General features: G+C 35.4%; 1 protein-coding gene across 14 annotated transcripts in view; it reads left to right on the top strand.

Moving 5' to 3' along the window:
• MYOF (myoferlin) overlaps window positions 1–16,571 on the top strand; it is a 62,260-nt gene that overhangs the window by 26,252 nt on the left and 19,437 nt on the right. For 10 of the 14 annotated variants that reach the window (XR_014948893.1, XR_014948891.1, XR_014948892.1 and 7 more), the window contains exons 14-29: window positions 849–917; window positions 1,050–1,093; window positions 1,961–2,043; window positions 3,488–3,526; window positions 5,356–5,480; window positions 5,871–5,987; window positions 7,048–7,225; window positions 8,027–8,151; window positions 8,664–8,770; window positions 10,749–10,941; window positions 11,500–11,655; window positions 12,056–12,187; window positions 13,484–13,647; window positions 14,995–15,109; window positions 15,239–15,344; window positions 16,415–16,557. Coding sequence is in view for 11 of the 14 variants with exons in the window: in XM_015867133.3 (XP_015722619.1) it covers window positions 849–917; window positions 1,050–1,093; window positions 1,961–2,043; window positions 3,488–3,526; window positions 5,356–5,480; window positions 5,871–5,987; window positions 7,048–7,225; window positions 8,027–8,151; window positions 8,664–8,770; window positions 10,749–10,941; window positions 11,500–11,655; window positions 12,056–12,187; window positions 13,484–13,647; window positions 14,995–15,109; window positions 15,239–15,344; window positions 16,415–16,557 (1,896 nt within the window). In the remaining 3 variants the exon portion in view is untranslated. The remainder of the gene's footprint in view (window positions 1–848; window positions 918–1,049; window positions 1,094–1,960; window positions 2,044–3,487; window positions 3,527–5,355; window positions 5,481–5,870; window positions 5,988–7,047; window positions 7,226–8,026; window positions 8,152–8,663; window positions 8,771–10,748; window positions 10,942–11,499; window positions 11,656–12,055; window positions 12,188–13,483; window positions 13,648–14,994; window positions 15,110–15,238; window positions 15,345–16,414; window positions 16,558–16,571) is intronic. The other 4 variants (XM_085555188.1, XM_015867134.3, XM_015867138.2 and 1 more) reach the window with 1 other exon arrangement.

The raw sequence follows: 16,571 nt of genomic DNA on the forward strand, positions 1-16,571 counted from the left end.
GGTGCTAAAGTTCACCTACTAGAACGAGGACAGTCTGCAAGTTACAGTAGAATACGTGTAAAGCTGGTGACTAATAAAAAAAAAAGTATGACTAAAGGCTAAGAACTGATGCGTGCCAGACTGCTTATCTGCTGGTTCCTGATTGCTTTTTTTGTAACTGGTTGTGTGGATTTTTCTGGATGGGTCAACATTTGTACGTTTTATCATTAATACGTTCCTCATAATACCAAATTTGAGCTGAAGTCCAATTGCACAGCCTACACTCATAGCTATCCAGTCTTTAAGAGGAAAAATGTCAGTCCTTTACTACGCTATATAATCAGGTTACCACCCTCAGTGTAAGCAGACCTCAGAGGAGATCTTTGGTAGTCATTACCAACAAATAATATAGGCTCTCCCAAAAGTATATTCTTCATCTATTCTGAAATCTGCATAAAGTAAACTGAAATTAGGTCCTTCCTTTGTTTTGTTTCTTTGCAGTGGTAAGGAATGAATATTAGTTTGAAAGCATCTTCATTATAACTAGTGGAAATAACAAGCTTTTTTTCCCCTTAGGGTAATTCCAGCCTCAGGTTTAAATGCTATTTCATAATTTTCTTTTCCCTCCAATAGTTGTTAAGGTTGCCTGTGCAGGTCAGTTTAGCTAAACGTGGCTAAGTTTACGAACTGAAAACAACTGGTTTATTGTAGCATAAGAACTTCAATATTCATCATTAACTACTACCCCTTATTTCTTTGAGTAGATTATGATTGATCCAAAGTTATAGCTAGAATGTGCTTTTTTTTTTTTTTTTTTTTTTTTTGTCCATTTTATCTTTGTGCTCTATTTAATTTTATGTTTTTTTCAGGTTTGCACAAACATAATTGAGAAAAATGCTAATCCAGAGTGGAACCAAATTATTTATCTTCAAGTCAAGGTCAGGTTTTTTGTGTTTTGTTTTATTTTTTTTCTTGTTTATTTAGAAAGCAGATATTCTTTTGGAACCCAAAGTATTAAGATTAGAGAGATGAAATAATTAATGGGTTATTTTATTATCGTTGTTTTTCAGTTTCCCTCAATGTGTGAGAAAATAAAGATTGCAGTTGTTGACTGGTGAGTTATGACTTAAAGCATTGGGTAACATAAATAATATTGTGTGAAGTCTGTTTTTTTAGCTGTCAGATATTGTTAGAGTCTCAATCTACAAGAGTATTTAAGAAGATGCATAGGTATCTTTAATAATACGGTTTCTTTACAAGAAGCCTGATTAGCATAGTGTTAGTTTTGTGCAGTGAGCAATGAACACTATGGTTATTTAGGTGATAGTGAAGAATAATATTTGTAATGCTTGTATATGTCTTTTTTCTTTCCTAGTTTTGTTCCCACTAACTAGGACATCAGTATTTTTAAAAATGTTTGAATGCCATTGCATTTCAAATAAAACCTGAATGGCTGCTTCTGTAAATGTTTGTCTTGCACGTATCAATATTGTCTTCCCTGCTAATTCATGGATTGTTGAATGCAATTTGAATATTAAGCACCCCTTAGTGTTTAGGTTTAGGCGGTTCAAATCCTTGCATGCTAGAGTTGCTGGTCTATCTGTATGCCTGTTTGGTCATAGTAAGCATAGTTCTAGAGAGAAGGCAGAAAATCTCACAGGGATCTGGTTTGCAGATTCCTGACTACTACAAATTCCTGTCTGTATTGTGAGATATATAAATGATTATTTTCAGCAGAGCTTCTAGGTTGGGTACTAAAATTTTACTATATTTTAAGGAGTTTTTCAGTTTTTCACATGACTTCCTCATGATAAAAAACATTTTTGTTACTGGTCATTACCTTCTGCTAATAATAATAAAACAATCCAGATGATACAAACATGAACACACAGTCTTGGAGTGCATTTTAGCCACCTGTACTTGCTTCTGTGTAGGATGGCCAATATAAAGTTTAATTAAACCTTTCCTTTTTCTTTTGTAGGGATCGCCTTACCAAAAATGATGTAGTAGGAACAACATATTTAAGCCTCTCAAAAATTGCTTCTTCTGGAGGGGAAGTTGAAGGTAATTAATTCAGCAGTATGTAACATACTTTCTTCTCATTGGAGGAACAATAAGGATCAGTGCTCTTAAAGCATAATTTCATATAGCTCCTCAGTTCTGTAGCAACAATATTATCTATTTCCAGAGACTTCAATACAACCCTTACAGGAAACATACAGTGGGAAACATACAGGGTATTAATGTTTAAACCACATCATCAAAATAGCAGTAACTCAATATTCAGTTTTGTGTAATAAAACTCTTTGCAATGGTATGGTAGTAGTTTTGTGTGGAGATTTTGGAGAACACTAAATAAGCAGTTTCTGTTATCTTTCTGTTCTAATATAATACTATGAATGTTTTACAAATGATCTTTGTTGACTGTATCTATAATCTCATATTTTCCTAAGAGATTTTCGTACAATTGAGCCAGCTCCATGACAATGATTACAATGATTCTGTGTTATATTGCCTGAAAAAAAAATATTTAGTCTTTTTCATGAACATAGTGTGGTATATTGGATGTCCATATGAAGTTTTAAAGCTCATGGTCAAACAATAAATTGACAGTTATTAATATGTTGTTCATTAACTTGTAGGATGCTGATTCAAAACCATTTCCACAATTAGAATCTAAATTACTGATTTTTATTTATTTTTCTCTTGTGTTTAAAAAACCTATATGATGTGTACTTATTGTCAGAAAGCAGCCCAGTTTGCCCTGGAGCAAGTAACTATATCAGGAGTTTATAAACAAAATGCGTGGCTCCAACCCTGCATGACCTTGAGCCAGTATTGAAATATCAGATGGAATTGTATTGCCGGACGCATAACATCAAGTTTAGTATTTGGTCCCCTTAAAAGTATTGCTTTCAAAAGTACAACTTTACTTTCATATATCCCACATGCAACCAGAGCCAAAAGCAAAGGTTAGGAAAGCAATGAGGAGCCTAAGACAGAAGGGCTGGGCTGCTGGGGAAATTTCAGCTCTGGAACAATCACTTGTACTACCCACACAAGTATGTAACTTGAACTGCTGCTGAGTCAGAGCCCACTTATGAGCCAGGAGTGCGTCATTTAGGTGCTGGGTAACTGAAAACATGTTACTTGGATTCTCTCTCTACTGAAGTGCTGATATTGGAATAAACCATTTCTGTGTAAAATCTCATTATATTCCCAGGAGCTCAGTGCTGGGATTGAAGCCTGTTCCTGGTTTCTAAATGACTGAGAAGCTCCTTTTCCTTTGGAATTTATAAAAGAAAAGTAACACCTTCATATTATAATCAGGAAGTGAAATTCTAGCCCATGTGAATTCTTGTTGGTATTTTTTTCTCAGGTCTTTGACTGTATTTCTAAAGCAGATTGCTTGTTGATGTGTGTAATTTTTTTTGTTTGTTTTGTTTTGTTTTTTGTTGCTGTTGTCTCCTGTCTTGTAACATCTTCAACATCTCTTTTTATAATATAGAATTTTCATCTTCGGGAACTGGGTCTTCATCATATGAAGGTTTATATCTCGGTCTGTTATTGATTTTACTCCACTGCCCAAACTGAGAAGTATTGCATAAGAAAACCCATCATCTTAAATGTATATACGTATTTTAAAAGTTCTCTGAAAGAAGTCACCTTTATAATTACAGATTATCAAACATTGCTCACTGTATAAAACAGTTTTGGCACTGGAACTGGTTTGAAAATGTTTCTGGTTGGCTGATGCTTCATGCTGTGTTTTAGAGTTCAGAATGCAGTTGCTTCAATTATGACGTGTTCTAACAATAGATTGCAGTTTTTAACTTACAAGGTCAAAACTATGTTTGCAGCTGCTTAGCCTCACGGTAGTAAATAACTGCAAAAAACAATTAGCGCATGCTTTGCTTATCCTTAGCCATGTGTATAAAGTTTGAATAATGAAATCTGATTCTGTGACAACCTGGAGAGATGGCTCTTTCTGACTGTTTTGAAAGATTCCACATAAATATTTATGAAATGAAGAATAAATACAATTGGAGTGCAGTTGAAAGGTAACGAACACATTCCTGCCCCCAAATTCTTTGCTTACTATTTTTCTTGCTTAATTAACTTAGTAATACTAAGTTGAAGGCCATAATAGCTTTTTAGAATTGCTTTCTATAGTACGTGATCATCAGCCTTCTAAATGTTGTATAAAAGAAAAAAACAGCAACAGTGAAGAGGGTGTAGGGTCAAAGGATCCAGACATAAGATACTGGAAATCTTTATTTTACATTTTGAGATTTTGAATTACTTTGTATTGACAGGAAATTATGTCAAGATGTTGCAAAGTCACAGAAGGCATAACCTTTTATTTATATTTATATATTTTTATTTATATATATTATATAAATATTTATATATATATATATAAATAAATATATATAAATATATATAAATATATTTATATATATTTATTTATAACCTCTTTTTTATTTTCATCTCAACTATATTTTCCTGTGATAAATGTATATTCCATTGTACTGCAGATCATTCTGAGTGGTCTTTGCTGCAAGGTGTAGAACCGGACTCTGATCTTTTTTACATGGGGATCATTTGATCTAAGACAACAGTTTGGATAAAACAAGGGGGAATTAAAAAAAAAACCAAACAAGTCTTTCCTGTTCTCTCATAACAGTGCAGTATTTTTCCTAGTTGTGGGAGGAGATTAGTGTATAAATTGGAGCTTACTGTCATTGCAATTGGTAGCAGTTATTATTAGAGTCTGCATTAGTCTTTGCTTTACCATGAAGTGCAATCTCAGAAAAGTTACACCACAATTAAAACATTAATTCTGCTAAATTCTAGATTTTTGTGACATGGTGTACATCTTTCTTGTGGCTGTTCAGCTAAAGCCGTGATGACCTCTGCATTTAAATGAATGCCGATATTGTGTTTCATTTCCTTGTGGGAAAGAAGCTTTTCTGTTAACATCTGAGTGTATTTACATTAATGAAAATCTAGTATTTGGAGTGGGGCAGAAGTTCTGGTTATTCTGTGGGCTTTAGTTGTTGTTTGTTTGTGTTTGTTTTGTTGGTTTGGGTGTGTTGTTTTTTTGTTTGTTTGTTTGTTTGTTTTTGCTGCATGAAGTAGTACAGGAAGTATGAACAATGAAAGAGGAGATTAGGAACAAATAGCCAGCAAATAACAAATATAGTTACTTTAAATTTATATTGTATACCCAGATAATAAAGTGTTCTTTATTTACTAATAACTAATACTTAACTAATATCTAACATTTGTGCTGTTGAGTTTCAAAGTAATGGTGATTTTTTCCATCTCTGAATAATAACTAACAAAGATATAATGGCAATATTTGCTTATTAGTCAACACTGGAGAAACAGAAGTTGGCTTTTTACCGACATTTGGGCCCTGTTACTTAAATTTCTACGGAAGTCCAAGAGAATACACAGGATTCCCAGATCCATACGATGAATTAAACTTTGGAAAGGTCAGTTTCTTTATTGATTGCTTTTAATAAAAGGATTAAACACGATTAGATGAAATCAATTTAAATTTTGTTTTTTTCATACTATACTCCCTTTGTTATTTTTTCTGATAGAAATTTTTGAAGGAGCAACATAGGTTTTTAGTGACTTTCACTACCTGTATCTCTTTGTGCACTTGTATTTCTCACCTCTTTGTTTTCCTAAGTATGCATTTATTTCTCACTCCTATATTAACAATTCCAACTGGTTTTTTTTCATTTGCTCAAATATGTACATGCCTCTGCAAGTTTTAGGAACATGCCAGTGATTACATAAGCATGTACAGGCAAAGAAATTTATGTTACTTCAAGAGAAAAATGTAAAATTGAATTAAATATGTCATTCTGTTATAGGGAGAAGGAGTTGCTTATAGAGGAAGAATTCTGGTTGAACTATCTACAATGCTTGAAAGCAAACCTGTTAATAAAAAGTTAGATATGATTCCTAATGATGACATACTGGTTGTTGAGGTAAGTTCTTGTTTTACTGTCACTCCTGGAAATGGAGTTTGCCTTGTCTGCTTATTTCTGGAGAGTGATCTAAGGTACTAAAATTGAAAGTGTTGAGTTGAATCTTAGAATCAAGATATGCTTATTTACAGTGCAGCTACAGAAATATCAGACCCAGTTGTGTATGCCCACCCTGCTATTGAGGCTGAGCTGGGACCCTTCATGAAAGGCCTGGAGCAGAGTCCATCCGGGTGGGGGCCCTGATGATACTACACCCTGCCCTGCACTTCCACTTGTGGGGCTGAATCATCCAGCCCGTGCCCTGCAGGCTTCTCAGCTGTCCTTACCAGGCACTTGGAGATATTCCTATTTCCTGCTAACCTGGTGTCTGAACTCTTCCCAGCCTGGGAGCCTTGCAGTTTGGGCAAGGGATTCCTGAGCAGCCTGCAGGGCAACAGAAACTGGGAGCATCACCATGGCAGGAGACAGTGTATGCCTCCTCAAGACAAGGCTGGGAGCCATTCCCAGCCCGTTAAGGGAAGGAACATCCAAGGTTTGCATCTTTCCCAGGCTGAAGGCAGAGAAGGAGGGCAGCTCTGCATTATCTTTCATGGACTAGTTGTGAATGCAAAGGGCTCTTGTCTGCAGCCCTTGCTCCTGCACCCAAGGGATGTCCTTCTCTGCCCCAAATCACTAGGCTACTTTGAAGTCTGGATTTGTGCAAGGCCTTTAACATGGTCCTGCAACACATCCTTATCTCTAAATTAGGCCCTGCCCCCAGAGGGGAGTATAGCGCAATAATCTTTACAGTCCCTTCCAACATAAGCCTTTCTATGATATTATCTATGATATTATGATAATGAGATATTTCTATGATATTATATCATAATATAATATAATATTTTATATTCTCAAATGCAATGACTTATGACACACATCTGTCTTTTTGGTACATCTCAGAAACAAGCAAAAAACAGTAGAATAATTATTCTTTCCATTGAGCAAATAGTACAGATTTTTTTTGATTTGTGGTTCATATCTTAGAAACAGCTAAACAGAACTAAAAATGTTCTTGTTACAGAAATACCAGCGCAGGCGGAAGTTTTGTTTGGCTGCTGTGTTTCATTCTGCTACCATGCTGCAAGACACCGGTGAGCCTATCCAGTTTGAAGTTAGCATCGGTAACTATGGCAACAAGTTTGATACCACCTGTAAACCTTTGGCATCGACAACTCAGTACAGTCGTGCTGTTTTTGATGGTAAGGGTGCTGCTGGTATTGGGATAAGATCATGTGCAATTGTCCTTTGAGGGTGCAGGGTGTTTATAGCTTTGGAATGACAGCCCTTACTCCACTAAAACTTAGTGGAAAATGAACAGAAAATAACAAATGGTTCTTTGTGGTCTTTGAAGAGTAGACTGAAAAGCCTACAGAGGGTCTCAGAGAAAATTTTGTAAAATTCAGTTAGATCACTGACTATATATTAGGAAAACTAGTAGGAAAAGGAAGTCACGGTGTTTTACAGCTACCTAAAAGCTATATATTAAGGAGGGAAAACACCATCAGAACATTCTGCTTTCAATGGTAACAAAAACTTTTTAACTGAGGGTCTGGCAGCCTAAAAGAAAACAAGTAACCAATTCCACACTAAAATATATTTTGGTTATAAATTTAGTTTATTGAATGCAAACAGCAGGAGTTATTTTGTGTATTAAAAGATCAGAGAAAATGATTCTTTGAAGATTTTATTTCAGAGAATCGCATTAATTCTCACAATGTTTTACGTTATTACATTGGTTAGAACAATCAATGTCTTAATGGATTATTTATGGAAAAAAAAGTCCACTTAATGATGATACAATTTGAAGTCAAGTTTTACCATCCAAGAGATGCTATAGACACTGAAAAATATAAATGCTGTGATAAGCTGAGCTAGTTTGCATGTTCTTCCCAGATGACAGTTCATAACTGAAGCGAATAGAACAACTTGTACAGTGTACAGTATGTATCCATGATGTATGCCATGAGTTCTACATCTAACATATAGATGTTTCACACCAGGTAATTATTATTACTATCTGCCATGGGCAAACACAAAGCCAGTGGTAACATTGACTTCTTTCTGGGAGGACATAAGTCATAGATTAGACCCTGTGAATGTAATCCTGAACATGGTTGAAAGACTGGTAAGTTACTCACGATCTTTCTTTTTTACTGGTCTGTCTCTTTTCTTGGATTTATAATCAAAAGTGACATTTTGAGCAAATCATGCAAATGTAATTTTTCTCCTTATTTCCTGTTCAACGTTAAATGTAGAACAGTGTGAAAAACGGCCCTGATAATCATAGATGTGTATTCCGGCAAGGCCTGATGCTGCTTGAATCTGTGGGGAATTCCCACAGGATGGATGGGTCCTCTTCATTTGGGAGTGTGTTGATTTTTGTAGAACTGTATTTACCCTGAAGTTAGGTGCAATGTGAATTAGTAATGAAGACAGTGTGAAAGAACATCTAAAAAGTCATGTTACACTGGAATCAAGTTTGAATATCTTAGTCTTTTTTTTTTTTTCTTTTTTTTTTTTTGGTTTAGGCTTTAAAATAAGTTCAAAATAAAGTCTTGAAAGTTACATTGACTATAATACTTATAATACTGCAATTTGAGTTTCTAAGTGCAAATCCTTTTCTTTTAAATTCCTCAGCAATCCAACTTAACCAACTTAAAATCTGGAATGCAGGCTAAAATTTCTGAAAACAGATTAGCTGAGATGTGGTTGAAGCTGATTGATGAACTTACAGATGATATAAGGTAAAAGAACCTTTCTTATCTCCTGCCTTAATAATCTTGCTTTTAATCTTCTTTGTTGCCTTTACTGAGTCAGAGAACAAATTCTAAAGACTATAAAACTCATTGCCCGTATGAACTGACTTGAAAACTGGAATTCCAGAAGTTTCTGAAAGTACTCAAACATCACAGATATTGCCAGTAAAGTCATCCATCTGGGATTATTATTCTCTGTTATCTTAGTCAATGATGGTAATAAAGCAGCATCTCTTGGGGGAAGAGAGGGGTGGATCTACAAAAGAACTGCTTTGCAAATGTGAAATTGTGAATCTCTGTTGTCTTTCTACCATTTTATCTTAAAGCTTTTTAATCTGTTTAGAACTTAAGGGCTGTAAAGATAAGTTTTTTGAGTGATCCTTTAGTCAGCATATCTGCAATGTGGTCAGAAAATGCAATGGGAGTCATCACTTAAAGATGTTTAGAAAGAGAACAAATTATAAATAGCAAGGAAATAATTGTATGAGAAAGAAGCATTAACAGAAGGGGGTGAGGAAGGGAGATGGAAAATGAGAGAATAATTATTTATTAGACTAAATAACAGAAAAGGTGCATTAATAAAAGAACTAATTCATCAAGCTCTAGAACCAAAGTAGAAGTAAACAGAGGAAAAAGCAAACAGTGAAAATCATTTTACATTAGCAAATAATTGTATGGTAGATAACTTACCTCAAAATATAAACCTACTATTCTACAGAAGAAAGTAGAGAAAGAACTGACATGCATTAGGAAAGCAAATAGCAAACTATTGTCACTTGGAGCCATCTGGGGAGTATAGAAACTTTAAGCTTTGTATTGGTGATAACAATCCATCATCTGACACATCTGCACTGCTATTCAAACTTGTTTTATTAAATAGTAGTAGCAACTCGACATACCAACCATGTTAGCTTTCTGTTGTTTATAGGATACAGAGCCCTCTGAAGTTTGTTTTCAGGAGACACAAAAGCTTTGTCAAAGGTGAATACCCTGGGCTCAGTTCATAGAACAATTTTCTTTGCCATGGTAGAGTTTTAACGAATAGGAGTTTGAGAGAGTTTTTAGTGCACCATTTAAACCTAAAATGTGGTGAGTTTCTGGAAGTTTGGATATGGTACATTTGAACCAGGTGTAAGTGCTCGTACCCTGGACAGGCAGCATTTACTTTCAGATTAGTAGAACTAACTATAGCAATAGGTGCAGTGGTCAGTGGTAAGATTTTGCAGAGTCAAAGTCCTTATTATTAAAACTAGGTCAGAGAAGGGTCAGTCTTTCCAAACTTTGCAGTGTCTCTGGAATTTTCCTTTTTAAGTATCACTTTAAAGAACTTCTAGTGAACTCTACTGAAGAAATTTAATAGTGGATCTTTGAAAAACTACCTTTTTCTTCAAACCAACACCTCAGAAAAGCTACTTCTTTCCTGGGCTTTATTGCACTACTAGAATACTGCTTACTTCCATTAAGTAGTTACCCTGCCCTCTGGTGTCACAAAAGTTCTGTTATGGATTTCTTTAGAGGTTTTTCCATGTATTGTTGCCAAGAGTTAGATAGCTCTCATAGTCATAGACACAAGCTGTATTTGTATATTGAATTTCTGAGAATTTATGGTTCCAGTAAAGGAATGGAACCTAATATTGGTCTAATATTTTATCTTTGAAGTGTACATTCTAAGACGATAATTTTCTGATCTGCATATTTTAGGGAATAGATTTTGCTTGATTTCGTAAGCATCAATTACATGATAGCACATCCCTCAAACTGTTCTATATTGGTGTTTCTTATGTAAGCACAGCATTTCTCCAGCTTACATGGTCAGCTGTAAGTATCTGCAGTAGTACTATTCTGGTAGTTTTCAGTTACAGAAAGCAGTAGCACTCAGTCTTTTGCCATTGTATGCATGTGCTCATTTAGTGTATGGCTGGACAAAATTCAGGTTATTAACTATGATAATAATTCTATTTTTCAGTAAACCATTTCCCCTCATAGAAGGCAAATCTAATATTACAGTCCTTGACACTCAGATAGAAAAGCTGCGCCTAAGGTCTCTCAAACAGATTGGAGAAGCAGCAATGAGGATGAGGAATGAAGCTACTGATGTGAAAGCCTCTTTGACAGAAATTGAGGATTGGTTGGATAAATTAGTGCAACTGAGTGAAGAGGTTAGTACCACAAAATATCAATGATTTGATTAGTTTGAAAGTAGCTATCTAACCCAAAGTGCTCTAATATTCACTGCTGATCAAGGAATATCTGCTCTTATTAGAAGAGTAGTTTTAGATACCATGAAACTAAATGTACTTTGTCTTCTGCTAAGTCTTTTGCAAGCATTTCAGTGTGCACCGTGTCAATCCAAAGCTATAGCAACTGGCATCTGTCACTGCACTGTAAATGGATTGGGATACAATGCATTTCTAGATAACATTGCAACAGATGTGGGAACAAAGTCTTTTTAACATTGTTTTCCAACAATCTTTACGGTATTTTTAATGATTGTTTCACCACTGTATACTGCATTACTTGTAAAGTAAATCAGTTTCCTCTAACATAAATTCAAGCTTATTGATTCTTAACTGATAAATCCTTTGACAATACTAGCTTTATGTTGCTGTTGTCTAAACATTGGGCCAGTTTGTGTTTCTGTTATCTAAGCATCAGATTCATTTAACCTTCGATTAATTACCAACTTTAACTTTCTTTACCATGCAAATAATCCACAGCCACAAAACAGTATGCCTGATGTAATCATATGGATGATCCGAGGGGAGAAAAGACTGGCTTATGCTCGTGTTCCTGCGCACCAAGTGCTGTATTCCACCACAAGCCCTGAATCATCTGGTAAATACTGTGGAAAGACACAAACAATCTTCTTAAAGGTATTTTTTTTCTCTCAAAATCCTTAAACTTTAAATTCCTATATTGTGATGCTCTCTTACATGTATATGACTCTCCTGACAAGGAACACTAACATCCACGTGAACTTTAAGTTACTGTCATAATTAAGAACCCATTACTGGATTAAACTTGAGAAAGGTAATACAGGAGCAGGGATTATACAAATGTTTTATGTGTTTGGTTTTTACATGCCCAGGGCAGGTACCATTTAAAGAATGTCTCCTTCCTGAACTATTTTATTAGCTCCTTTTGAGGAAATGCCATGTAGGAAGAGATGAATCGTGTATTATTACTCATTTAACTGTGTAATTGTTTAGATTGTCCTGAAAGCTAAAACACCTGTATAACATAATGAAGAATAACCTTATGTTTGTGTGTCAGTACCCGCAGGACAAGATGAAAGATGTCAAAATGCCTGTGGAGTTGCGAGTTAACATCTGGCTTGGGCTCAGTGCAGTTGAAAAGAAGTTCAATAGCTTTGCAGAGGGAACATTCAGTGTTTTTGCAGAAATGGTATGTCCATCATCACTTTCTTGCATTAAACTTGGATAATAAACCTTAGGAATTCTATGCAATTTGAGCTCTTCTGAAATTGTTTTGCATGTTTGACAGAATGGGAGAGTATTTATTACACTGAAAAAAAGTGCTGAAACAAGTAGACCACGTTAAGGGCAATTAATAATCAAGTCCATTGTGCCTACCAGATGAACTTCAGCAGAACAGAATCTGAGCTGGTTAATCAGGTGAAAATCTGGATAATTCCAGTGATTTCAAGACACTTTTTTAGATTTTTATCAGTGATTCTTCACTTCTTTGCAAATAATGCATGGATACAAGCAGTTTTGCTTAGTAATGGTTCTTTTGTAGGAGCAGAGAAATTGCCAAAAATTAACTGTTAGAGGAAATGCTGGCCAAAACCAGTAGATTTCACTGATATATTGTAACATGTGAATGGTGAAAGTAAAAAAGATTTGAAAGAAAACTACTTCCAGTAGTCCCTCAGCATGTAGTAGAGATTCTGTATGATAATGATAAGCTGTAAGCATCTTTTCTCTGCTGAATTTGCATGTGTCATTCTGCATGTAATCCATTGTAACAGTTGAGGAAATGGCATTTTTACAGAGGCTTGTGTCATCATTGCACCTATGCCTAAAATATTAAATGTAGTGCTATATTAAGTAGCTTAAAATATTCAGAGGATTTTTCAAAGCCATTATTTATTTATTGTAGAGGTTTATGAAGATATGGAATATCTATTGCCCTTCATACAGCAATCCAACAGTTTTATTTCAATAAGAACTGAACATCATATACTAGGACAATCCCATTAACAGAAAGGGAAATACAATATATAAGCTGTGCTGACATCAGAGTTGTTTTCCCATTAGCTTCCAAAAGACTAATTATTTTCAGTTTTACGTGTTAAAAAATAAGAGAGTATAAATAGGAGATTTGAGATGGAAAAGAATGAGAGGATCGTGCATCTGGGGAACGGAAGAAACTCAAGAAACTCTTGTTCAAATAATGTAAAGGTATTTTATTTAACAAACCTTAACTTGGTGGGAATTTGACTGTAGAGTCATTTAGCAGCAGAATCATTGTTTACATTTACAAGACAGCACAGGAGAAAGAGAATGATGGTAGTGTAAGGCAACATGGGAAAGAGATATTTAATTTCATGTAAAGTGAGTAGCAGAATGCTTCAATAATAGCGATTAAGTAAACCTTTTTTTTTTTTCTTTTTTTTTTTATTCCTTCTGAAATTTTCGTTGTTCCTATAGTAATGTCTTATTCTTTCTTCTCAAACAGTATGAAAATCAGGCTCTTCTTTTTGGAAAGTGGGGTACCTCGGGACTTGTTGGTCGCCACAAGTTTTCTGACGTCACAGGAAAAATCAAACTGAAGAGAGAGTATTTTCTACCCCCAAAAGGCTGGGAGTGGGAAGGAGAATGGATGATTGATCCTGAAAGAAGGTGAGATACTTTTAATTTTATGCAAGCAGGAATAAAGGAATTAACTTCTGAGTGTGGAGGAAAACATCACCTCCCTGTTGTCTTCGCTGAGAAAGAGATTTACAACTGGACTTTTTAAAGACAGCAGTAGCCAGCCAATAGTCAAACCTATTTAAAATACTGTTGCCTTTTGTTGTTCGCATACACTGGGTTATTATTTTTTGTTTGTTTTTTATTTTTTTGAAGACCAATTCATGAGGTCTTTATCCTTCACCAGCTCCACCAGGTTCAGCTCTGTCAGAGGCTGTCAACTCCTAAGTTGTCCCAGTTCAACCATTTGTGTTCTCTCACTTAAAATGGGACTGGGTAAATGTGCTATTAAAAAAAACATAAGCCAGCATCAAAACAAAAAGGTGTGGTTTGTGTGTGTGTGTTTTATAGTGTGTTTATTTTATTTTATTTTTATTTTATTTTATTTTATTTTATTTTATTTTATTTTATTTTATTTTATTTTATTTATGAAGAGTTCACTCAATTCTGTACTTGTGGTAAGAAATACACACAACTGTTTTTATAGAATCACTGTGCAGGAAAATATGTGCTATTTGACCCATTTTGAAGTCATGTGAGTTTGTAGGTATGAATGGGTGGATTTATTTCCACATTACTTCAGTGAATAGTCTGAGATGAAGAAAAGCAATAATACAGAGGTGCTTTCTTAAATAATGGGAAAGAAATCTCCAGTTAAAATGTCTCATACCCAATTCTATTGGAAAATAGTCTTCGTGCTCTACTTGACCAGCAGATGGCACTCGAGAACATATTTTAGTGCTGTCTGATACAATAACAAATGGTATTAACAAAGGCTATTTTCTCAAATTTGATGTTCTTTTATTTATTTTGCTTTCAAGTTAGAAACTTATCAAATGATTATTCTGTTTGCAAATAGCAGAATGGGGATAAAATTAACAACATTGCCAAATTTTAGTGCATAGCTAGTTGTATAAAAGCTAAAAATGCGTGCAGCTATCATTAGATGGTCTGTTTTCTCTCTGTTTGAATGTATGATGTGCTTTCTTTCTCCAAGAGAAGTGTTCAAAGCAGCTGAATAATAATGGCAGTTGAAACAGCTCCTGCCAGTCACCCATGAGTAATGTAGCGCTTATTTCTACTTCTAGAGGAGTTGCTGCAGTGTTAGGAAGATGTTCTAAGAAAATAAAGCTATTGTACATGAGAGCTGTGTTATAAATTGAATTTCACAGAGAAGGACAGTCCGGAACTACAGCATGTATATTGCTTCTATGTATTATTCTCTGTGGCCTACTTAAGAAATTTTGGCTTAATACTGTGTTTGCTTTGGATTTGCAGTTTATTGACTGAAGCTGATGCTGGTCATACTGAGTTTACTGATGAAGTATATGAGAATGAGAGTCGTTATCCTGGAGGAGAATGGAAAGCTGCTGAAGAGAGTTTCACAGATGTGGTGAGATGTATAAATCAGTACTTTTCACTGTAAAAATATGGAAGCTTAAGAGAAAAAGTTCCAAGATATACTACACAGTTTGTTTTATCTACTAATGCATGGAACTGCTGTGTTTTTCCTATATAAAAGAATGGAGAAAAAGCTCCACCACCACGTGAGTTCACGTGTCCTGTAGGATGGATGTGGGAAGATGATGCTTGGAAGTCAGACTTAAATCGAGCAGTGGATGAGAATGGTAATATTTACTGTTTGTATGGCATGCTATCTAATAAAAGTATGTATAAGTATCTACCAGAGAACAAATCATAGAATCCAAGAAACTGTATGTTGGTCTTGACTGCAGTTGCAGGAAGTATTTTTTGAGTCTAAAAAAAATTTTGAGCTTTAAAAAATTAAGAAAATATAAGGTGTCATGTGAACAATAGTCTGCTAACAAAAGAGGTTCCTCATTATAAAGTTGGTTGTATGAACATTGTGTTTAGAAACAGAACCTGTCCTTGTTTGAAATGCATTTCTAAAATTTTTTTCCTACATCCAGTGTTAGTGAAGTCCAGTGATTAGGATTTGGCCTGTAAAATGTGGATCAGCAGTGTCAGTTGTTGTTTTAAAGAAGATGGAAGCTTAGGTTGAGATATCAAGTGTCTGTAATTCAACTTTAAAGTATGTGGCAAAGGTAGGGTTGGGTCTATCTGGTATTTTAGGTGGGAGCCTTTAGCCAGGGAAAGAGTCACCAAGCAAATCTCAAAAACCTCATCATGAGCAATGTGCACTTGCAGCCCAGAAGGACAACTATATCCTGGGCTACATCAAGAGAAGCTTGACCAGCAGATAGAGTCAGAATCACTGCTCTTGTGTGACCCCACCTGGAGTACTGTGTCCAGTTCTGGGGTCCCTCATATAAAAAAGACATCAAGCTGATGGACTGGGTCTAAAGGAGGGCCACAGAGATGATCAGAGGGCTGGAGCACCTCCTCTGCAAGAACAGGCAGAAGGAGCTGCGAATCTTCAGCATGGAGAAGACTCTGGGGGGACATTATAGCAGCCTTCCCAGTACCTGAAGGGGGCCTACAGGAAAGCTGGGGAGAAAGCAAAATGAATGCATTGAATTTGTGCAGGTGTGCTGTGCAAAACTGATCAGAATGAAAGCACGATTAAACAAATCAGTTATTAGGCAGTTCTGAAATGAAGATGGCTTCATAATCTTTCTGTGACGATAATAACACTGCTGGTCAGAATGTCATATTGTTCTTACTTGTGTCTTCCACGTGTTTCTAGAAATATACCAACTATTCAATTCTATTTTAGGATGGGAATATGGAATTACTATTCCTCCAGACACTAAACCAAAGTCATGGGTTGCTGCAGAGAAAATGTATCATACACACCGACGACGAAGACTGGTGCGGAAGCGTAGGAGGGATTCAACTCAGGCAGTAACAACAGGAAGGGTGAGCAGAAGAGA

Source organism: Coturnix japonica, chromosome 8, assembly GCF_054131305.1.
Source record: "Coturnix japonica strain WE chromosome 8, WE-NBRP24, whole genome shotgun sequence".
Lineage (NCBI taxonomy): Eukaryota > Metazoa > Chordata > Aves > Galliformes > Phasianidae > Coturnix > Coturnix japonica.